The 22,503-nt window shown below is 39.6% G+C and overlaps 1 protein-coding gene across 5 annotated transcripts in view; it reads left to right on the top strand.

The window, feature by feature from the left end:
- The window catches only part of CDC27 (cell division cycle 27), a 61,126-nt gene that overhangs the window by 14,692 nt on the left and 23,931 nt on the right, over positions 1-22,503 (top strand). The window contains exons 3-13 of one of the 5 annotated variants that reach the window (XM_073326342.2): positions 522-669; positions 3,674-3,799; positions 6,811-6,908; positions 8,591-8,745; positions 8,854-9,068; positions 10,240-10,354; positions 15,482-15,615; positions 16,646-16,745; positions 18,544-18,751; positions 20,079-20,251; positions 22,224-22,376. In XM_073326342.2, coding sequence (XP_073182443.2) covers positions 522-669; positions 3,674-3,799; positions 6,811-6,908; positions 8,591-8,745; positions 8,854-9,068; positions 10,240-10,354; positions 15,482-15,615; positions 16,646-16,745; positions 18,544-18,751; positions 20,079-20,251; positions 22,224-22,376 — 1,625 coding nt within the window. The remainder of the gene's footprint in view (positions 1-521; positions 670-3,673; positions 3,800-6,810; positions 6,909-8,590; positions 8,746-8,853; positions 9,069-10,239; positions 10,355-15,481; positions 15,616-16,645; positions 16,746-18,543; positions 18,752-20,078; positions 20,252-22,223; positions 22,377-22,503) is intronic. The other 4 variants (XM_073326343.2, XM_073326345.2, XM_073326346.2 and 1 more) reach the window with 4 other exon arrangements.

The following is a 22,503-nucleotide window of genomic DNA, read 5'->3' on the forward strand; positions in this document are numbered from 1 at the left end:
CAAATAGTACTACAAAGTCACATTTTTCAAAAGCACCCAAGTCCCATTGAATTGCTCACCTTGTTTTAAGATCCATCTAGATATGGATGGCAAAGTATTACTAATAAGTACTTTTGTGATGGAGTTATCTTCCTGGTCCTTGACTTACTATGTTCAAGAAGCTGTTGCAATAATTCTGTTCCAGTAGAAATGACGGTTTCACTTTATTTCTGCAAGTACGTTCGTTAAGAAAGATAGTGAATCATTTGTTAGATGTGGGGGCCAAAATGGTTGGTGTTCATTCACTACAGTAGATAGGGGCAACCATGATTACTACAAGATCTTGGGATCCTGAAATCTCTTATGTTGTGGCTAGTAAAGGAAATACACTTGATTACTTTAATCTGTCCTTTTTTCCCCCCCTCACAGAAGGAATCACATTATTTGTGCATCCTGTTGCCAGCAGTCCTATGGAGCTCAACCACTTGTACTAAAATATTAAATGATCAAAGGATAACAACATTTTTGTTTTGTTTGTTTAGTACACTCAGAGGAAGCACTGTTTTTGCTGGCAACATGTTACTACCGCTCAGGAAAGGCATATAAAGCATACAGGCTCCTAAAGGGACATAGCTGTACCACCCCACAATGTAAATATCTGCTGGCAAAGTGTTGTGTCGACCTCAGCAAGTAAGTCATCAGTTTATATTGTATTGCAGTATTTTGGTAGTTTTTTAGGAAACTGTTACATAAACTGGTAATTCTTTCAGCTCTCAGGATTATCACAAGTGGAATTCATTTTGCTTTCAGATTTGGACCTAAAGAACAATAGCCCATATTGCAGAAACCGCTAAAAGGTATTGAGTTCTTTACAAAGGAGTTGTGAAGCTGTAAAAAGTCACTTATGAAGCCAGTTTGGGACTGTGCTCTTCAGTGCGTCCACCTCAGTTTGTTGTAGCTCGTTTCTTAAACTGCTGCTAAAGTGAATCTAGAATTTAAAAAAATCCCAACCCTTAAAACAGTAAATCTGTCACCGTTCACCAAGTTGGTGCAGATGGAAGAAGATAGAACCTTGAGTTCACCCAAGCCTTATGCACCACTTAAGTCTTCAAAATAGACATTAAGTGGTGTATTGGCCTTGAGCTGGCTCTCTACAGATGAATGTAGCCCATTTAGAGTTAATTTTTATAATAAGATGAGTCTAGAGACTGGTAAGGTACAGACTTTATTGGGGAGAAAGTAAATGCCTTCTATGTCCCCTTACCCATTCACATCTTGGCAGGCCTTTCAAACTACTGGGAGATCCAACATGTATGTGGGATACAACATATGACAAAGACCAAACGTGGGGGTGGCGGAGAAGAGATAATGTTCGTGTAGGGAACTTAAAATGCTGTGGGATTCCTTCCTTTTAGAGTAAGCAACTGTATAACCTCAGACTCACGACTTTGCATTTCTGATTAATTTTCAACAATAAAAATAAGAGGACACCAAATATGTGTGGAACACAGGGAACTTTGACTGACTGAAATAAGGGACCTCCCTCAAAATGAGGGGTAGTCAAAGTATGCTTCTAGTTGTTGATTCAGATCTGGTCCGGATCAATGATGATCCATATTTATCAGTTTGCTGTTCCAGTGGAATGAGTTTTATTGTTGCAATCAAGATCTTTCCTCTCCTCATCACAAAATCAGCATTGCAACTGGCACCCTGAATGGTAGTTTCAGCAGAGTGGCTACCAATCAAGTAGATTCTTGCTTATTGTCTATTCCCCTAGTTATCTTCTACCTGCTCTGTGAGCAGTGTCTCTTAGACTGAAAGTTTCTTTTCATATTTGAATTGGATTCCTCTTAAGACTAAAAAGTCAACTGTAAAGGGGAATAAGAATCCCTACAATAATGTGAAGAAAGCTGCCATGTCCTGCTAATAGGGTAGCATAGCAATCTGGGTTCGGTAGCAGGCAGGGCTGTTTTTTGAAAAACAACTTGTTGGAGGCTGTGACAGAAAATTAGAGCATGTTACAAGGGTAGAATATTAACATAGATTTTAGAGGGAGCTGTCCTCTGGAAGGTATGCCTCTGTAGGAAACTGGACTTGTGCTTAAACTTCATGTTTTTAACTTTGTTTTTTTTATATGTCCTGTCATGTAATGTGACTCTTAAAATACTGACCAAGCAATATGGCTGTTTAAAAATTAGACCTTCATCCCTTCACAAAAGAAAGCCAGACTTAACAGATGCAGCTCGTACTAGATCCTGCAGACCAAAGGAAAGAGTGACTTCCAGAATTGAGGGCCCTCCGTAAAAATGCTCTGCCTTCTGTGCCCTCCCTGAGCTTGACCGTGGGGACTGGACAGACAGCAAGAGTATTTCAGCTGAACATAGTTACCACAATGGGTCCTAGGAAATACGGCGGTCTTGGACAGAACAAATCCTAGAGGCTGTTTTTATGGGTGCATAGAGAATTCTCTACTTCTGCTAAATAACAGGCTATAAAGCACAAGCTTATCTTCCATTGTAGTGCAATCAGTAGGCTGAACTTGATACATTTGTTTCCTGGGTTCTGTCATGCTGTATGTTTTTCGAGGGACGAAGCTCATCTCTTGGGATCCCACCCACATTGTGTAACCAAGCTGCATGAAAGATGTTTTGTGGAGGGACCTGGGGAAAACTCTTGCCCATCAGCAATGGGCAAGTAAGTATAGGGGGAGGGAAATCAATGATGATTGCATTTTTGTTTTTATTTAAGACTTTGACTTTGTTTGGTATAGTGCCACTTAAACACTTCTTGATGTGATACCTGCGGTAGTAAAGTGGAACATCTGATTGCCAAATGTTCTGTTGAAATAGAAATCAGTTTAATGCTCTTCTTGGAAGGGACCAATGTAAGCTGATTTGCTCTGTTTCTCCCCTGCCGGTCACAGCTGTATAAAGTTATATTCCGGTATAGCTTATTCCCATAAAGGAAGCAGAATAAGTATCTTAATAACGTAACTGCCTTTGCACTATGGTGATTGTATTACTTAAACTGTACTGATTTAGGTAAAGCAGTACAATCTTTGGTGTGCAGACCAGATCAAAGGGATACTGTCAAGTCTGACCAGCCCCCTCTCAACCTGACGTGAAAAAAAAAAAAAAAGACGTCGTGTCCCTTCCTTCCAATAAAATATTAGAGTTGTAGTGATGTTAAAACCCCTGCTTTTAGACTGCACAAACCAATCCATGGTAGATTGTACTGTTACGTGTATGTGCAGTACGCTGTACCAGGCCTTTGACACCCACCCTCTCCCCTCGTGTCAGTTCTGTCCTTGTAAGTAAGCAAGACACCAAAATTCCAAGTCCACTGGACAGCCCCATGTTAAATCACAAGAATGGAGCTGCCAGAGACCATACAAGGTACATTGTAGCTGGGAGACCAAGCCAAATCCAGTTGTTTTCCTTGACACCCCTTTAAAGGTGCCTGACTTTCAGAGGGTAAGCGTTCTGCACTTAAACTGTTGATGTCTCTATAAGGCAGAGGGTGCAATACTCTACATTTTGAGACTTGTAAGGGAGGAGAGTGCCCAATTTGAAACTCATTAGTATTGACAACGTATCTTGTTTTTGTTTACAGCAGGATAGAAATATTGGACTACCACCAATGTTGTGAGCCTTATAACCGCTTAACGCCTCTTTTTTTTTGTTTTTTTAATAAGGCTGGCAGAAGGGGAGCAGATCTTATCTGGTGGAGTGTTAAATAAACAGAAAAGCCATGATGACGTTGTAACAGAGTTTGGTGACTCAGCATGCTTCACCCTCTCATTACTGGGACATGTATACTGGTAAGGTTTCCTTTTTTTTTGATGATGGTTATTGAGTAATGGATTTTGATTTGGCTGAGGCAGTTCTTAGCCATGAAAATATTTCCCACATGTAACAACTGCTCTCCGGTTAAATATCTCCAACAATCCTGCAATCTGATCCACTTGGGCAGATACCTGTCGAGCCCCTTTGTGACAGCAAGTGTAAGTGTTCGCTCAGATTGCAGGATCCAGGCCCAAGTGATGCTAATCTATGGAGGAAGTCTGATGCCTTCCTCCTGTGTCTTGCCAGTTGCGTGTAAATACACATTAGCATTTCCTGGAAGGTTTGTGGGTTTATTTTATTTTGTTTTGGATTTTTTGTGGGTGGTGAAATTGGCAATCCAGGAACTTGGTTCTAAGTTTTTTGGTGTTCATTCTCCCCAAAATATGTGTCCTATTTGTTGGAGAAATATTAGCCGCCTTTGGAGAGAGGTTTTGGGCAGCCACCTGTTGATCAATATATCACTACTGCCCACCCTCCACAAGTACTTCTGTATTGAATTGCTGTCTTCTCTGGAGGCTCTCTTCCAAATCTTTCATCCAATTAACTTTTTAATGATTTTTTTCAGGAGAACTATCCATATTAAATTTGATTATACAATAATGCTTCGCTCGCCTGTAGTGTGCTTCATCCATAGACACAAAGGAGGATTCCAATAAATTTATTAAAATAAAAAAAAATAGTAAAAAGAAAAACAAAAAACCCAAACCTTTGTACTTAACAAGTCTTTACACAGTAGAAAGTCATTACAAATGTTGACTGGATACTTGTTTCACAGAGGGCCATAAAACTACTAGCTACCTCACAGGTGCATTGGGAGGGTTAGTATTTGTAAAATGTTTTGAGGGCCTCTGATGAAAGGCATTAAAGAAGGGTAAAATATTCTAAATATAGTGTGATGGGTTGCCCTCCTTCAAGATGCCACCTGATGTACTGAGATACCAGTGAGCCCGCCTGGGCCCCCTTTAACCTGTCTTGCTGACCCAGGCTCTTAAGCCTCCTCTAGCACACACTCAAGCAGGGCCACACCCAGCTGCAGAAAGACACAGACACTGAGATTAGCTCTGGGAAGACTCAGTTTAAGGGACTTGCCTCAGCACTCAGGTGCCCACCTCCCTTAGAGTGCAGACCAAAAGATATATTGTCTTGCACTGTGTAGAAAAGTTTGTACAGCGCAAGCTCATAAAAGTTCGCCCTCTCCCTCAATGTGAAGAGAGAGATGCACAACTTCTTCTCCCCCCGCCCAGTTAGAAATTGCACAAACTAGGTTTAATAATAAACAAAACAAATTTATTAACTACAAAAGGCAGATTTTAAGTGATTATAAGGGATAGCAAACAAAACAAAGCAGATTACTAAGCAAATAAAACAAAACATGCAAACTAAGCTTGATTCACTAAAGAAATTGGGTACAAATAGTAATTTCTCACCTTAAATGTTGTTTCAGGCAGATTGCAAAGGTTCTTGAAAGCCAGCTGCACTGGCCTGCAGCTTGAAACTTCAGGTATTATTACTCACAGGCTAGACACCCTTCCAGCCTGGGCTCAACTCTTCTCCCCCCAGTTCAATTCTTCTTTCCAGTGTTTCCCAGTGTCTCTTCGGGTGGGGAGACAGAGGAGAACCACAATGATGTCACTCCCCTGCCTTGTGTAGCCTTTGTGTATGGTGGGAACCCTTTGTCTTCCAGTGTAAAAACACTGGCATTCCAAGGTGGGGTCCAGTGCCAGGTGACTCAGTCACGTGTGTCTGCAGGGTTGTAGCAGTCATTACTCCAGGCTGTTGGGAGCATCCACAGGAAGACTAAGCTCTTTCACAGTCCATTGTCTCTGCTGATGGGCCATCAGCCCTGTCTGACTTTTTCATTGTTGTACCTTAAGAGCTAGTTGTGGGTGTCGCCCAAAGTAGCATATTTGAAATACAGATATATGATCAATATTCCTGGCTTCAGATACAAAAATGATACATGCGTACACATTGGATAAACACATTCTGTAGATCACAATCTTTTCAATGATGCCTCACATGACCCCTCTTGCATAAAACATATCTTAGCTGTGCCATATTCATATCATAACCATATTTCTATGAAGACTGTGGGATGCAACGTCACGCATAGTGCAGATGTTTAAAAACAAAAATATCTCTGTAAAATGCATTAGGCATATTTTGAATGCTCTTTGTTTTGGGGGGGTGCAAGATCCTCTGCTACAATAGACTGTTGATTGCCCTACATACCAAACATCTTATAATTTCTTAGCTTAATTATAGTTAATAGCATTGCTGCAGTGTGACTGAGCACGCTTAAATGTTAATTTCAGGCTTCGTTAGTATTGAACTTCTTCTCTTTTTGGTGTTTGCATTATTTGAAATTTAATATAACCTGGATTGTCAGCATGCTGCTTTCCCTAAGAGAACCAAAAAATCCAAATCCAAAACCCATATTCCTTTTAATATTCAAGCACAGCATCAATAGTTACCAAGAAAAGAAAGAAACCTCAAAATAAGTTACTTTTTATAGCCCCCCCCCAAAATTAAGAATTCTTATCCAGCACAAAGTTACACTGAACTGGACACCAATATGCTGAATACAAATAATCATTGCGCAGCCTAAAATGGCTCAGAGGCTAGTAAACCGTCTATTTATTTCTGTTTACCAAGAAGTGGAGAACACTCATTACAGAAGATGCCGGTCTTCTACATGAGATCAAGTTGTACTTTCATCAACTCTTAAAGCCTGTGATGGTTTTTGAGAGTTCATTACGAATTAAAATAACTAAACTGAAAACTTTCTCTAAATATTTCAGATGCAAAAATAATATTGAATTGCTTTTAAACTAACTGATTGTTTCTGTAATCTGCAAAATGAGAATATAGCGGTAGCTCTAAAGAGGTTCTTGTTTCCTTCTCCCCTCACTTCTTTTTGAAAGTTATACTTAACATAAATGCTGTTTTAACTTTCCTTCAACTATTTGTTTTAATTCTCTTACAGCAAGACAGACCGGCTTGCCAAAGGATCCGAATGTTACCAAAAGAGCCTTAGTTTAAATCCTTTCCTCTGGTCCCCTTTTGAATCGCTATGTGAAATAGGTAGGTCTGCAGAACTCTTTCAGTGTGAAGAGATGTGCTCTTAAACAAAAATTGCCCTCTGGAGTTGGTATTTTCTCATGCAAATAATTGACTGGAAAGCTTCTTAAAATTTCTTTGATAGTGCCACAGGAGCAATCCACATGTAAATATGTTGTAGGGCTGTTTAATTTTGGAGCTGCTCTTCTCTACCTGACTGTCTGGCTTTTGTGGGGAGGCGGGGGAAGGGAGGAGAGAGAGAGGCCTATACATGCCACGGGTTGACCTGCTGGCCGGGAAGCAAAGCGGACCAAATATATCGTCCCTTGAAGAGGAAAGATTGTGCTATGGTTCTACCTCTAATAGCCTCTTTCCTGTCATAAGAGCTCCGCAGAACTTAAAGGAGAAACTTGCCCACATCTAAGAGCATACACTTTTTTTTTTTTTAAACCATTCTTTTTAATTCAGATTATTCCAAGACACATTTTTGGGTTAATCTCCAGGTTTTGTTGTAAGAAGAAAAGGAGTACTTGTGGCACCTTAGAGACTAACCAATTTATTTGAGCATGAGCTTTCGTGAGCTACAGCTCACTTCATCGGATGCATGCCGTGGAAACTGCAGCAGACTTTATATATACACAGAGAATATGAAACAATACCTCCTCCCACCCCACTGTCCTGCTGGTAATAGCTTATCTAAAGTGATCATCAGGTGGGCCATTTCCAGCACAAATCCAGGTTTTCTCACCCTCCACCCCCCCACACAAATTCACTCTCCTGCTGGTGATAGCCCATCCAAAGTGACAACTCTTTACACAATGTGCATGATAATAAAGTTGGGCCATTTCCTGCACAAATCCAGGTTCTCTCACCCCCTCACCCCCCTCCCAAAAACCACACACATAAACTCACTATCCTGCTGGTAATAGCTTATCCAAAGTGACCATTCTCCCTACAATGTGCATAATTAAGGTGGGCCATTTCCAGCACAAATCCAAGTTTTCTCACATCCCCCCCACCCCCATACACACACAAACTCACTCTTCTGCTGGTGATAGCTCATCCAGTTGTGGATCTCTGATCAACTCAGATTTTTATCTTCTAAGAGAATTTTGTAGGGACCAGCTGCTAGATGAGTCTCTCCAATTCTCTTTGAGATGAGTGAACAGTGACGTGTCAGTAAGCCTTCCTACATTCTTGTCTGGATCTTTAGGAATTTTGTGCATAGGATAAGAACGGCCAGACTAGGTCAGACCAGTGGTCAGTCTAGCCCAGTGTCCTGTCTTCCGACAGTGGCTATTGCCACATGAGTCAGACAGATTGAACAGAACAGAGCAATTATCAAGTGATCCATCCATCCATCCATCCCCTGTCCTCCAGTCCCAGCTTCTGGCAGTCAGAGACTTCTGGACACCCAGAGCATTTGGTTGTATCCCTGACCATCTTGGCTAATAATCATTGATGGTCCTATCTTCCATGAATTTATCTAATTCTCCAGTGGATTAAATGAAATGGATAGAGGTGTAGAGTTATGTCTGAAATCCAAAATAACTTGAGGTCCCTGGTGTAGTGCTTTAAAAACAAACACACAAAAACTTGCTCACTTTTCTTAAGATACCTAGTGTCCCTTCTGTTTTGCTTTCACCCAAGCACCAAATATATTTGGTAATGAATAACATTGGTTAAATCTTTCTTCACTCTTACAGGTGAGAAGCCAGACCCTGACCAAACATTTAAATTAACGTCTTTGCAGAACTTCAGCAGTTGCCTGCCCAACACTTGCACAACATTGGTGTCTAATCACAACATATCCCACAGACAGCCTGAGACTGTCCTTATGGAAACTCCACAAGACACAATTGTAAGTTTCACCCAAACCTCTGACCTTCAAAACGGTTGCCCCAGTTTTGAATGAATGACTTAAGAAATACTTGCAAGTGAATGTTATAAAAAATGTCTTCCATTTCAGGAATTGAACAGACTCAACCTGGAATCCTCCAATTCAAAATATTCCTCCTTGAACACAGATTCCTCTATGTCTTACATTGACTCGGCTGTAATTTCACCAGATGCTGTCCCTCTTGGATCAGGAACTGCCATATTGTCTAAACAGGCTCAAAATAAACCAAAAACTGGTCGGAGTTTACTGGGAGGACCAGCTGCTCTGAGCCCATTGACACCAAGGTAAGACTAAGACTTGGAATTTAAAATCCTGCTTTGTGACCATTGCATTGCCACTGTTCCTTGTGTCTTTGGGCAGGAACCATGTCTTTCTCTATATATTGTATGGCACCAAGCATATTGACAGTACTCGGTAAATAATGCTGCTGGGGCAAAAGCCAAACCACTTACAAAAAGTAGCCATTCGTGTTTTAATGGTGGTAGTTTTTCATCCAAAAAAATCAAACTTTTAGAACAAACTTCAGTAACTAAGGGTATGTCTACAATACCCGCCGGATCGACAGGTAGTGATCGATCTATCAGGGATCAATTTATCGCATCTAGTGTAGACACAATAAATCGATCCCCGATCGCTCCGCCGTCAACTACAGTACTCCACTGGGGTGAGAGGTGGAAGTGGAGTCGATGGGGGAGCGGCGGCAGTCGACCCCACGCCGTGAGGGCCCCATGAGGTAAGTCGATCTAAGATACGTCGACTTCAGCTACGCTATTCTCATAGCTGAAGTTTTGTATCTTAGGTCGATCCCCACCCCTAGTGTAGACCAGGCCTAATTAAATAAGCCACCGGTATTTTGTTACTTTAGAAAAATATCGTTTTGATTGTGCGTGTTGCTTAGTACAACTTCTGCGATAGAAAAATCACAGATAAAAGGATTGAGAATTTTTTTCTACTTTGAAACCAACAGTTAATAGGAAAAGCTGCATTAGGGATTTGTAATGCCTTTTGATTTGGAGGACGGTACCCCCCTTATAGCTTCATATGTTCTGTCTCATGATCGTGACTGCCATTTTCTTCCTTTTAAAAAACATTATTAAATAGTATTGCAGCAAAGCCTGTTGGCGCCCGCCGAGATCGGAACCCTCTTGTGCTAGCTACTGTATATGCATAAGAGAACTTCCTTGTCCCCAAAAGCTTGCAGTTTAAATAGACAAGACAGAGAAAGGGTAGTAAAAAGGAAATAAGATTATCCCTAATTTATAGATGGTAATGGAGGCATAGAGAGACTTGCACAAAGGTTTACATAGGAAGTTAGAGGCACAGCTGGAAATGGAATGCAGATCTTCTGACTCCTTGTGCTGCAACAAGATCAAGCTTCCTCTGAAATGTTTTTAATATAATACTGCTTTTCAAGGATGCCCTGGTTCTGACATCTCCATTTCATTCTTTTCTCAGTTTTGGAATTTTGCCACTAGAAACCCCTAGCCCTGGAGATGGATCATATTTACAAAACTACACTAATTCATCTTCTGTAATTGATGTGCCATCTACAGGAGCACCTTCAAAGAAGGTATCTTGCATTCAAGAATGTGTTTGCTGTTCTGTCTGAGCTTAAATACAAAGGAATGTAAAATTAAACTCTAGTGCAAGCATATAACCATTGCAGATTAGCTCAGTTGCTCTGATAAGTTGGGTATTTTTTTCCCCTTGCAGACTCTTTTGCATTTGAAATTACACTTTCTCCCTCAGCCAACCAATTATAACATCCTTCTAATTCGTGGAAATGTTTTCAGTGACTTCAGTGAAAATGAAAAATGTCTATATAAAAATGGGTATATTAAATTAAAAAATTGCTTTTACTAAAATCACTTAAATTGTCAATATTTGAATTTGGTGTGTTACCAAATACCTTTATCAAGGTCTGACGTTTTTCTTTTTCTCAGTTACCAATTTGTGTCTTTCTGTTGATAACTAGAGCTGATCAGGAATTTTCCCACAAAACATTTTTGTCAGAAAATGCCATTTTATCTAAATCAAAACTCTTCACAGAAAAGGGTTGGTTTTGATTAACTTTTTCAGCTAACATAAAAATGGCCATACTGGGTCAGACCAGTGTCCGTCTAGCCCAGTATCCTTTCTCTGACAGTTGCCAGTGCCAGGTTCTTTAGAGGGAATGAACAGAACAGGACATTTATTGAGTGGTTTACTACCTGTTATCGTGTCCCAGCTTCTGGCAATCAGAGATTTAGAGACACCCAGAGCATGGGATTGCATCCCTTACCATCTTGGCTAAAAGCAATTGATGGCCCTATCCTCCATGAGCTTATCTAATTATTTTTTTTGACCCCGTTATAGTTTTGGCCTTCAACATCCCGTGGCAATGAGTTCCACAGTTGACTGTGCCTTGTTTAAAGTACTTCCTTATGTTTGTTTTTAAGCCTGCTGCCTATTAATTTCATTGGGTGACCCCTGATTCTTGTGTTATGTGAAGGGGTAAATAACATTTCCTTATTCACTTTCTCAACACCATTCATGATTTTATAGACCTCTGTTATATTCCCCCTTAGTTCTCTCTTTTTCTAGGATGAACAGTCCCAGTCTTTTTGATCTCTCCTCATATGGAAGCTGTTCCATACTACTAATCGTTTTGTGTTGCCCTCCTCTGTACCTTTTCTAATTCTAATCTATCTTTTTTGAGGCAAGCAGAATTTTGCGCAGTATCCAAGCTGCGGGCATACTGTGGGTTTATATAGAAAAGGTTTCAAAACAAATTCCGGTCTTCCAGTTCAAAATGACTTTTTTCTTCTTCTTCTTCAAAATTTAAGCTAATTATAATACCAAATAAATAATGATAAACATCAAAATGAATCATTTTGACCCTAACTGTAATTTTTTTCAGATTTTTGGCTCATGAAAATTTTTGAGATTTTGACTTTCCCATCCTAAATTAGGATGCAAAATTTTTGTAGAATCAGAAAACTGTTTCCTGCCCAGATCTACTGATAATGCTTTTGTTTGGGGTTCCTGTCTTTCTAATGGAGGCGAACCGTCATTAGAACACTCTACAGTGGATTTGGATGAATTACTGGTGAATGTTGAGACCTTTTTGTAATAATACAAAAATATTGTTAATGCTACAAAAAGGAATTTTAATAAACAAGATATAATTGTGTTTGTTAATTAAACAAAACAGGAACACCGCTATCTGTTTTTAAAGCAAATTGAACATGGCCTTATATATTAACCAAATTGTAAAATATCAGCACTTTGCAGAGGACGGTTTGCGGTAACTATAGCTTGAGTGGCTATTTCGTATCAAGGTTAAAGCTGCTATTTATTGGTGCAAATGAGGGCTGAGATCCTAAAAGCTTGTCCCACGTGATCTTAATTTTTTACTATGAGCTTTTTAAAAAATGTCAGTATTCCTTGTACCACGCTGTAAGGCTGCAGTAGGTAGTAAGGACAAGCATCTTGCTTTAGCTTTACACATCCACACAGCATGGTTGCAGGGTGCCTCATACTTCCTAGCCATCCCCATCCCTTTTGAGAACAAGAGCCTGCAAAGGGGACAGAGCTATAGTTCTGCTCTCTCACATAGGCAATCTAGCAGAGCTGGCCAGGGACAAGGGAGCAGTAATACGTGCCGTAAAATGGATCTTGTAATCACCTACAGCAAGAGAGGAGCATGGGAACAATTCTGACTCTGAGGTGATTGTAGCTTTGCGTTGTCCTATGTGCAGGGCTGAGCTTAAACGCTCAATCAAGTTCTCCATGTGTTCACTTGTATATTGTCTTTTATTATATTACTTTTTAGGGGTTGCTTTAAATAGAATTTTTTTTAAAAATTCTAACAGGAAGCATGTGAATTGAAATTACCACACATAAGGAAGCATGAGAATGGCAGTTCTCAGCTTGGTTCATGAATCAGCCCAGAATACTTGCTGGTGGTCCACAGAGAGCTGGCTGGTAGCGTGGTGCTAACTATTGTTTCTATTTTAAACATTTTTCCCTATAAGCATTTGCTTTAGTTGCCACAGAGATGTTATAGGAATCATGAATGGGAGGCAGGTTGTCCAAGATGATTCTCTAAGATATGGTCTACGATGTACAAAGTTTAAGACCCCTTGCGTTAGAGACAATCTAATGACTTAACCCACTTGCTAAGGGCACCTTTTCTTTCTTGAGAATATAGAATTTGTATCTGCATCTGATCTGCAAACATGGTCTGCGGATATCTGCAGATTTGCAGGTCTCTAGACATATATTTTTAGTAAATTATACATATTTTATGGCATTCTTGGTGCAATTGTTAATAGCTGCTCTTTTCAAAGACATTTATAAAGGAATGTATTTTAAAGATGCTGAAAGGAGGTCTCAAATAAGGTATCCAATTCCTCCAGGTAAAACTTGCTTTATCAGTCAGTGGTCTGGGCAAATTCAGTGTTGGTGCTTAGCTTGCTGTGTTTTATTTCCATTAGTCAGTCAAAATTTGAGAGTCCTTGAACTGGAAACCTGACCTACAAGTCCAACTACCAGCTAGATCATCTCCCACTAACTCAGCACTCACTCTGCTGAATCACTTGTTTATGGATTTGTCACTTTTAAATGGTGTAGCTACCAAGTCTCCCTCTAAGGCCTCCTGATGTCTCTTCACTTTGTTCAGAACACTGGACTCACACTTTCACCAATATGTACAAACACAGTTGTATTACCTTTTACCTGAAAAACCTCCACTGGCATTTCATCACTGCTAAATCACACTCTTCTTCAGTGTCCTCCATCGGTTATGGTCTGTTTTGCATTATGCTCTCCCCCAACTAACTCACTTGCTCATTCTGCCCTGAGTTTTACATTCCCATCTCCGCTCTGTTGGAGTGGGACCTTCTGCTGTGTGCTACCGCAGTTCTCTGGAAACCTGCTTGCCTCACTGATTCCCATCCTATGCATCTCAGAATCAATTTCTAGGCTTCTAACCAGCTTTCCACAACAGAATTGAAAGGCAACCATCATTGTATTTGAGTATATCTATGTATGTGTATTCTCCCAAATGCCATTTTCCACTTTGTTGTTGTTGCTGTGTTTAGAGGTTTATGAATGTAACATCTCTTTAAATACTTTTTTTCAATGCTTATTGGCTGTTCAGGTGTGGTTTTAAGTAAAGGGGTTAGTGCTGTAATTTTTAAATACAGGAGTTAAGATTTTTTTCTTTGTAGTAAATGATCTGGGTTCACTATATCTTTCTAGTGAAACAACCTTTATACATCTCGAGCCACGTGGTAGGTTAAAATATTAAGGAGATAAAGCCCTATTAGTTGACTAGTTTCCCCTTGCTTTTGCTATATAATATTTCATCAGTCCATTGGTGTATTTCATTAATCCGTGTGGACACACTGCTTTTGAGTTGCATTTAATATTGCTATTTAAACAAACCATTGATAAGCATAGTTCTAACAAACGGCTTAGCATTCTGGTGCATGTTCTATAAAATCTAAATATTGCTTACTAGTTTCATTTCTGCTCCTCAAATTACCCTTAACTATTTGCGAACTCAGTAGCTGTGACTGCGTGCCTTGTAGCAGGAGTTTCCTAAGGAACATGTAAATAAATAAATGAAACATTAGGATGGATCCAAGTACATCCTGCCTGAAGGGACAAGCACACTTGCTGGGTGCGCAGTGTGTCATCCAGTATTGAACTAGTTAAAGGGGAAGAGTAGGATAGATCCTTTATTAATAAAATCATCAGAAATTAATATAGCCAACTGTCTCATCCCAGTTTCAGGCAGCAAACAACTTGGAAATATGTGATAATGTGGGAATTATTTTTCCATTTATAATGGCTTCAGTGGATCTGAAAGGCTTATTTTGGGTAGAATTACTGATGTTCCTCTTAAATATGCTTTTGTTTCCCATTTTAACTTTAAAAAAAAAAAAGAGTAAATGCTCAGTCCCTTAGATCTAGAAAAAGTATGAACAAAGGCCACTCTGAATGCACAGTTATGCTAAGTTAATGAAACAAGTTTATCATATTGCAGGTACCAATTTCCGGTTAATCGAGGTGAACATCATAACTGCCCCAAATGCATATGCAGTAAATGTGCAAAATCTTATTGGCAAACAGTATGCTATGTGAATTGAAATACTAATTCTGTACTAAACATAGTGATAAACAAGCACTTAAGATTATTGGAAGCTGTTTGCGCAGTGCCTAACGCAATGAGGTTCCGATGCTGATTGGGGCCTTTGAATGCTACTAATAAAGTAATTACTGAAAGATGAAATTTCCCTTTCCCAGTTTGTTTACTTTGTGCGTTTGACAGCACTTCAAGCAGTCTGTCTTAATCCAGTGGGGGAGACTTTATAAATAAATAAAATACATATTTTCACTTTGCATGTCCTGGCCCGATTCCTGGGGCTTCTTCCTGCCAGCAGATGGAGACTGGACATCTTTTTGGTGATATCACCCCTGTATATAAAGGGCTTGCTGCCTTGCTGAGCTCAGTTGTCTCTCTCCAGCAGGTGGGAAGAGCAGTTTCTTTGCTGGCTGATTCTCTAATGTTGAATATTCACTCTTGTTTAATAAAAGAATTCTGCTGGTCCTTCCCCTCCCCTCACTGTAATTATTAAATAGATATAAATTAGTTGTTTTCTGCCATGATGTAGTCAGTGCATTTAGTGACATAATAACAAACCTGTAGAAATTTTGTGTTATGCAGTCTGTCACCAGAATAAGCCAAGCGGGAACAAAGTCTGTCTTCTCACAGAGTGGAAATAGCCGGGAAGTCACTCCAGTCCTTGTTGCACAAACACAGAGTTCTGGCCCACAGACAAGGTATTAAAAAATTACATAGCTCAGTAGCCTCTTTTACACCTGGTTTTGCTTCTTGTGTCCTTATGACATAAGCACAAAGTGAATCTGGCCTATGGTATGAAGCATCATTCGTGTTTGGATGAAGAAAGAGATAATGTGAAGTGGGTCTTATTTAAACAAAATCTTAGGATAGTAACCAGTATTTTTGCTAAACTAGTAGGTTTCTGCAATTGTTCAACTAGTTCCTGGTGGAATGGCCTAATTGCAATTCAGAATGAAGATCCTGACATGGCAATTCTCTCTACAAGGGGGATTTTTAATTGCATTTTGCACTGTACCTCAGAGCTCTCGTGGCAAGAGTACCTCACTTACACAGAGGCCAAACTATGCCTTATGCCATTTGAGAGAATGATTTCAACTTTCTAACTTAGGTGTAGATTTCTCAATATTTATTTCAGTAATAATGTTGATAAACAACTTGTTTAAGATGCATCACTTTAACAGTTCAGAAAACTGCCCAATGTAAAATGTGTATTCTCTTCCTTGTGTGCATATGCTTAACTTGCATTTGCATTAAGCAGAATGTGCCCCAAAAGTTTATTCAGTCTTGACTCACATGAGCATGAAGTTAAGAAAACAAGCCCTTCATACCAAAATTATGTGGCAGAAGGGTCCCCAGACTGATGTATGGTAAGAGACAGCCAGCTAATTTATTCTTGGCTGCCAGTTTAGGTTTCCCCTTTCTTAGATCCAAAACTTTCAGCTCTCATTGCATCTGTAGGACTTACTTCTATCTAGGAGAGGATAGCTTGATTTTACTTAGCATAGAAACTTACTGGGTAAGGAAATACCACATAAACTGCTGCAGTGATCACAAACGGAGGGGAGGGAGTGATTAAAATCAAAATTTGGGTTATATAGCAGCACATAAATCTGCCCCAGGGAGATGGAGGCACCTTCACCCCAGTGTACAAGGCATCTGCTAATTTAATATATATTTTTTATTTATTTTTTTTAAGCATTTTACTTCTAATAAGCTGTTTATTTATAGTACAACACCTCAGGTATTGAGCCCAACCATTGCTGCTCCACCTAATGCACTGCCTCGAAGAAGTTCTCGCCTATTTACTAGTGATAGCTCTACAACAAAGGTAACGTAGGATGTATACCCTAAATAATTTATCCATTTTCTTATCTTTCTGCTTATGATAACTAATAACCTGATTATTCAGCCACTCAATACAAAGCTCCCACTGAGTAATGTGTGGAGCAGCTGAAGAATTGGCCTTATAATGTGTAGACTTTGTGAAATACATTTGGCTGCACAACATGAACTTTATAGTACATGATTTGAATTTTTCAGTTAGCATGCATATCTGTGTGATGCTTTCAAAAGTCTTAACACCTAAGTGTTTGTATCAAGTGAACACTCATCCTGGAGTGTTGCTGGGCTCAAATTAGTGACTGACAAACTTTATAAGTCATCTACAGCAGTGGTTCTCAAAGCCGGTCCACCGCTTGTTCAGGGAAAGCCCCTGGTGAGCCGGGCTGGTTTGTTTACCTGCTGCGTCCGAAGGTTTGGCCGATCGCGGCTCCCACTGGCCGTGGTTCACCGCTCCAGGCCAATGGTGGCCGCAGAAAACGGCACGGGCCGAGGGACGTGTTGGCTTCCCTTCCCACAGCCCCCATTGGTCTGGAGCTGCGAATTGCGGCCAGTGGGAGCCATGATCAGCCGAACCTTTGGACGCAGCAGGTAAAAACAAACCAGCCCAGCCCGCCCCGCCAGGGGCTTTCCCTGAATAAGCAGCGGACCGGCTTTGAGAACCACCGCTCTACAGAACATATTTCAGGTGGGTTAAATTTCAGTCTGGGATTGCAAAAATTCAGTTATGATGCTGAGTGTTCCTCCTCAAAGTGAGAGAATTCACCAAAGTAATTACGCAGCTCAACAGCTTCTGCGGTGTGCGGTAATGCTTCTGCAGCAGCAAGAAACTAACCAGAAACCAGTGTTCCTAGCTGGTTTCATACTGCTCCCAGCACCTTTGGGAAAAGTGCTGTTGTGTGAGAACAATCTGGTAGCTTATCTGCAGGGAAAGAGGTAGAGGTTTAGATAGAGGTCCTACTAGTAGTTGATGATATAAAATCACCATAATAGTCAATGGTGCTGAGAGCTTTAGTTGGGAATTGAAATGTATAGGAAAAGTGAAGTACCAAAATGTTAAGTGAATCAAAGGAAGTATCTTGTGACCTGTCAGTAGTATATCCTTGGGGATGACCTTTCCCTCTTCAGATAATCTCTGAGCCACTAGACTGGGAAGCCGAATCAGGGTGAGGAGACCTTGCAGTGAAACCAAGAAGAAAATAAAGCTAATGCTTTTCTTTTTCTTTTCTTTTCTTTATATTTCTTGCATCCTTATTTTTGCTGAACCTTTGCTTTCAATAGTAAGTTCCAGAGTGAGAGAGAATACTTGAATATCCCTTCTTCCCCTCCCCTGGCCTCCCATGCACAACCTTTGAGAAAATAGGGATGGCCTACTTTCCTGATTGATGAAAATGAAATTAGATCTCTGGATGAGAGGTGCAATATCATCAATACACTTGGTAAAGAGACTCTGTATAGTCCAGATACATATATTTGATAAATGACTTTGTTTGGAAGTCTTTTTGGTCAAAGTCAGTTTACTGCTTTCGTTCAAGCTACTTTATAAAGATGCAGTGTAAAACCAAACCAATAACCTTATTGCAACATTATGGCTGAAGTTAATGTATATATTTCATGACTATGTTTAAGACCTTGTATCATTGTTAACTTGGTTATTTTGTGTATGTGTACATCTGTTAGACACCATTACTTTAGTAAAACAGAAAACAAGCATGTCTGTAGTCTTTGATTTGGAATCCATCTGCCTGTAGATAAACCGTGGTTTGAGACTTTCTTTTTCCATATAGGAGAACAGTAAAAAGTTGAAAATGAAGTTCCCACCTAAAATTCCAAATAGAAAGACAAAAAGTAAAACAAATAAGGGAGGAATAACTCAGACAAACATAAACGATAGTCTGGAAATCACCAAACTGGACTCGTCCATCATTTCAGAAGGGAAAATCTCCACTGTCACACCACAGATCCAGGCTTTCACACTACAGAAAGCAGCAGCAGGTTTGTCTGAAAGCTCTCAGAATGTAATAGAGCCAAATGTTTTCCAATTGTATTTTAAGGTTTAATGGAAACTACTGGTCACTGTAAAGTGTGTTCATTCTCTTCATTGTAGTGCCTTTTAGCCTCTGAGTAACTAAAACTGCCATTTCATAAATATGTAACCATCAAATTTCATTTAAATTAAAAATATTAAATTATACTATTGATAACCAGTGGATAAGCTTAATTGCAAGCAATAGTCCAGAGAAATACAAAGTTACTGTAGTATCAACCTTTTAAAATCTTTTTTTTTTTTTTAAAAAAATCTCTTTAATTTTAACTATTATGAGGCAGATCTACAAGTACATTGTGGCTACTTTATGCCATTCAGGACCAGCACAAAGCAGCCGAGATGTATTGGCTAGTTTCCATCAGTTTCTCACCTCTACATTCCCCTGCCCACCCTGTCAAACAGATCTTGTGCAACAAGTAGCTTTTAAAAAAACAAACATTTAAATGGTCACTTTTGCTGTTCTTGTTTATGACTTCCTGGAAGAGGGTGGGCCCAGCAGGCTGGCTTCACAGAGGGTCACTGGCTTTTCTAAAGGGAGCTCTGCTTCATTCACATTGAGACCAGGAGGTGACGGCCACTTTGAAAAAAAGCAGTTTTTCATGGAATTCTCTGATCAAAACTTTAAATTTCTCCATTTTCAACAGCATCTGGATAACAGTTATGAAGAAAATGGCAAAATATGGCTATTAATCCCTTTAAAAATATTCTTCAAAATGTATTCAGTGCATGAGACTCAACAAGCTTTAACGATAAGGGAGACTTAGACACTCAAGTCCATGTTCTAAAAATCATTTAGTACAAAAAAATGATCAGATCTAGGGTGCCAAATTTCTTAAAGGACCCATTTTTAATTCTTAACTTAAAACTAGTTAACTGATTTCCTTGTATATTATCAGAAAATTCATTTTGTGCTCAGAGTAAGTGCTGTAGTTTTAGGAAGGATATGCCATATTCTTCATACATAAAGCACAGATTCAACCACTTTAAGTGTAAAACTCAGCTCATCCTTAACTATGCAACCACTTTGTAGGTAGGTGTATCCTACCTTTGGCTTGAAAGGAGATGGCAGATGGTGTTACCTAGATTTCACTGCAGGAGCTGGTGCGCAAAACCAGGAGGAGTATATAATTCTGTGCTTGGAGTCCCTGCATGGTTCTCATAAGAACAGGGACTTTAGAAGGGTGTCTGCCATAATGCATAGTTTCAGAGAACAGCAGTTCCAGGCAAGTAATTCTTTAGTTCTTGTCTCTTTTATTTATTGTATTTTTCTCCTAGAAGGATTGATGAGCCTTCTTCGTGACATGGGGAAAGGTTATTTAGCCTTGTGTTCGTACAACTGTAAAGAAGCGATAAACATATTAAGCCATTTACCTTCTCACCACTACAATACTGGCTGGGTACTGTGCCAAATTGGGAGAGCTTACTTTGAGCTTGCAGAATATATGCAGGTAGGCATAGAGCGGATACATGCTTTTATTTTCAATTTTTGTTTTGTATAGCTTTGCACAGATTTTGCTGGCTTCCTGTAAAACCCGAGGAGAGTCTGCAGTTGGGATAGCATAGCTGTGTAAGCATCAGGTTTGAAATACCTACCCTCAAGCAGTTTCAGATTAATCTGGATCACTTCAGCCCTTCCTCTTTGAGGTGGTGAAATTGAGTTTTATGCTATTTATTGTGTTGTGGGTCGGTTTTATGAGATGTGACAAACCAGCATTCTTTCTAGTCAGCATAGACACTGAAGATCCTATGACACTTTTTTTTGGGTTGCTCCAGTGTCTTTGGCCAAAATCTCCCCATCTCACCACAGTTGTGTCCCTGCCACTGGTTGACCGTTGCCCTCCAACCTGGAGGTGACAGTATTTCAGCTGTGCTGCATCTATAGTTTGTGAAGCCCAAAGGAGTCCTTCCCAATGAAAAGTGCACGTACATATATGTAAAATATGTACAATATAAGTTATTACCATAAGATTCTTTAAGTTATGATGGTAACTGACCTCTTGAAAGTTTGTTTTTCCAAACGTGTGGAAACGGCAAATCTGTTAGAATTCTATTGTGGATGGTCTCCATTCTCTGAAATTGCAGTTGTAATTTTTAAACAGCTACAATAAATCCTGTTGATTCCCTCATGTGATAGACGTTTACATGTAATAGGGATGTAACTTAGCACTTCAGTTAATTGAGTTCTTGTTTCAAAAGCCCAATATCCCTTTTCATTTCCAGTTTCCTAATCCTTACCTGTTAATGGATTTATAAGAGGTGAATGCAGTAGATTTATGAAGTTAAGTTTTTGTTTTATAAACTATGCACTATGTAAGATGTCGTTTTAAAGAAAAACAGGTTTCAGAGTAGCAGCCGTGTTAGTCTGTATTCGCAAAAGAAAAGGAGGACTTGTGGCACCTTAGACTAACAAATGTATTTGTGCATAAGCTTTCGTGAGCTACAGCTCACTTCATCGGAGCTGTAGCTCACAAAAGCTTATGCACAAATAAATTTGTTAGTCTCTAAGGTGCTACAAGTACTCCTTTTCTTTTAAAGAAAAACAGTTGCTCCTGGACCTTGTTTGCATCCTGATCATGTCCACACACTTGGAATGTACAGACACTTTTAATATTTCATGAAAGACCGTGCCATGGATCCCAGCAGTTTCGTAAAGCTTTTTCTTTCCTAATTTTTGCCCTTGTTGCTGATCTGAGTACTATTATCTGAAATCTGTGAAAGGAACTTGAGTTGGCCATAGTAACATAAAATCAAGAATGAATTTTTGAGTAAAGAGGCTGTATTTCCTTTGAACACTTTTTATAGAAAAAAGTAGTCCCATATGGTACCTTACTTCCTAGTGAACCAGCCTCACTACTTCTGGCATGGACACGCTCTTATGCATTGTAGGGAACCTTTCTCGGGCTGTTCTCTTTCATTTACTTAGTAAACGAACACCTGCAACAGCAAGGTGGGTTGAGGCTGGAAAGGCCTTCAGCCATTAAGATGCTCCAGTATCCATATAAAGGCAGTCCTTGAAGTGTGCTGTGTTTGGATGGCTAGGTAATGTGGTTAAGACCATCCACCTATGCAATATAAATCTTTGATAATAGAAATTCATAATGTCTTGATCTCATTTTACCAATGTTACTCCTTTATCTTCTCTTCATGCACTAGGATGGAAAGAGTATCGTAATCTGAGTCAGACTGTTACAGGGGGCTATTACAGATTTCTGCTTGTCTCAAGTAAACATACTATGTTTCTCCTTTCATTGGGATAAGAAGCTAGAAATGCCACAAGATTTGAAGCTTTGCATGTTGGTTTTTGTGTTTATAGGTGGTGGTAGACTAAGCATCCCCATTGCTTTTATATATCTCTGGAACTTCCTACTATTCCTCTTAGTGCTCTTCTCGAGGATTTCATTCAAATTCTTTTGTTTTTAGGCTGAGAGGATATTCTCTGAAGTAAGAAGGATTGAAAACTACAGAGTTGAAGGCATGGAGATTTACTCTACAACGCTATGGCATCTTCAGAAGGATGTTGCACTTTCAGTCCTATCAAAAGATTTAACAGACATGGATAAAAATTCACCAGAGGTATAAGATAGTGTGGTGCTGTATGTTGCTGCCTACAGTTACTTTCTTATCAAGGTTAAAGATGATTAATGAGTCAGAACAAACTCAGTAAACTCTAGTTTAGTCTAATTCGGGTATATTTGTGTAA

This window comes from Lepidochelys kempii, chromosome 27 (assembly GCF_965140285.1).
Source record: "Lepidochelys kempii isolate rLepKem1 chromosome 27, rLepKem1.hap1, whole genome shotgun sequence".
NCBI classification, from domain to species: domain Eukaryota; kingdom Metazoa; phylum Chordata; order Testudines; family Cheloniidae; genus Lepidochelys; species Lepidochelys kempii.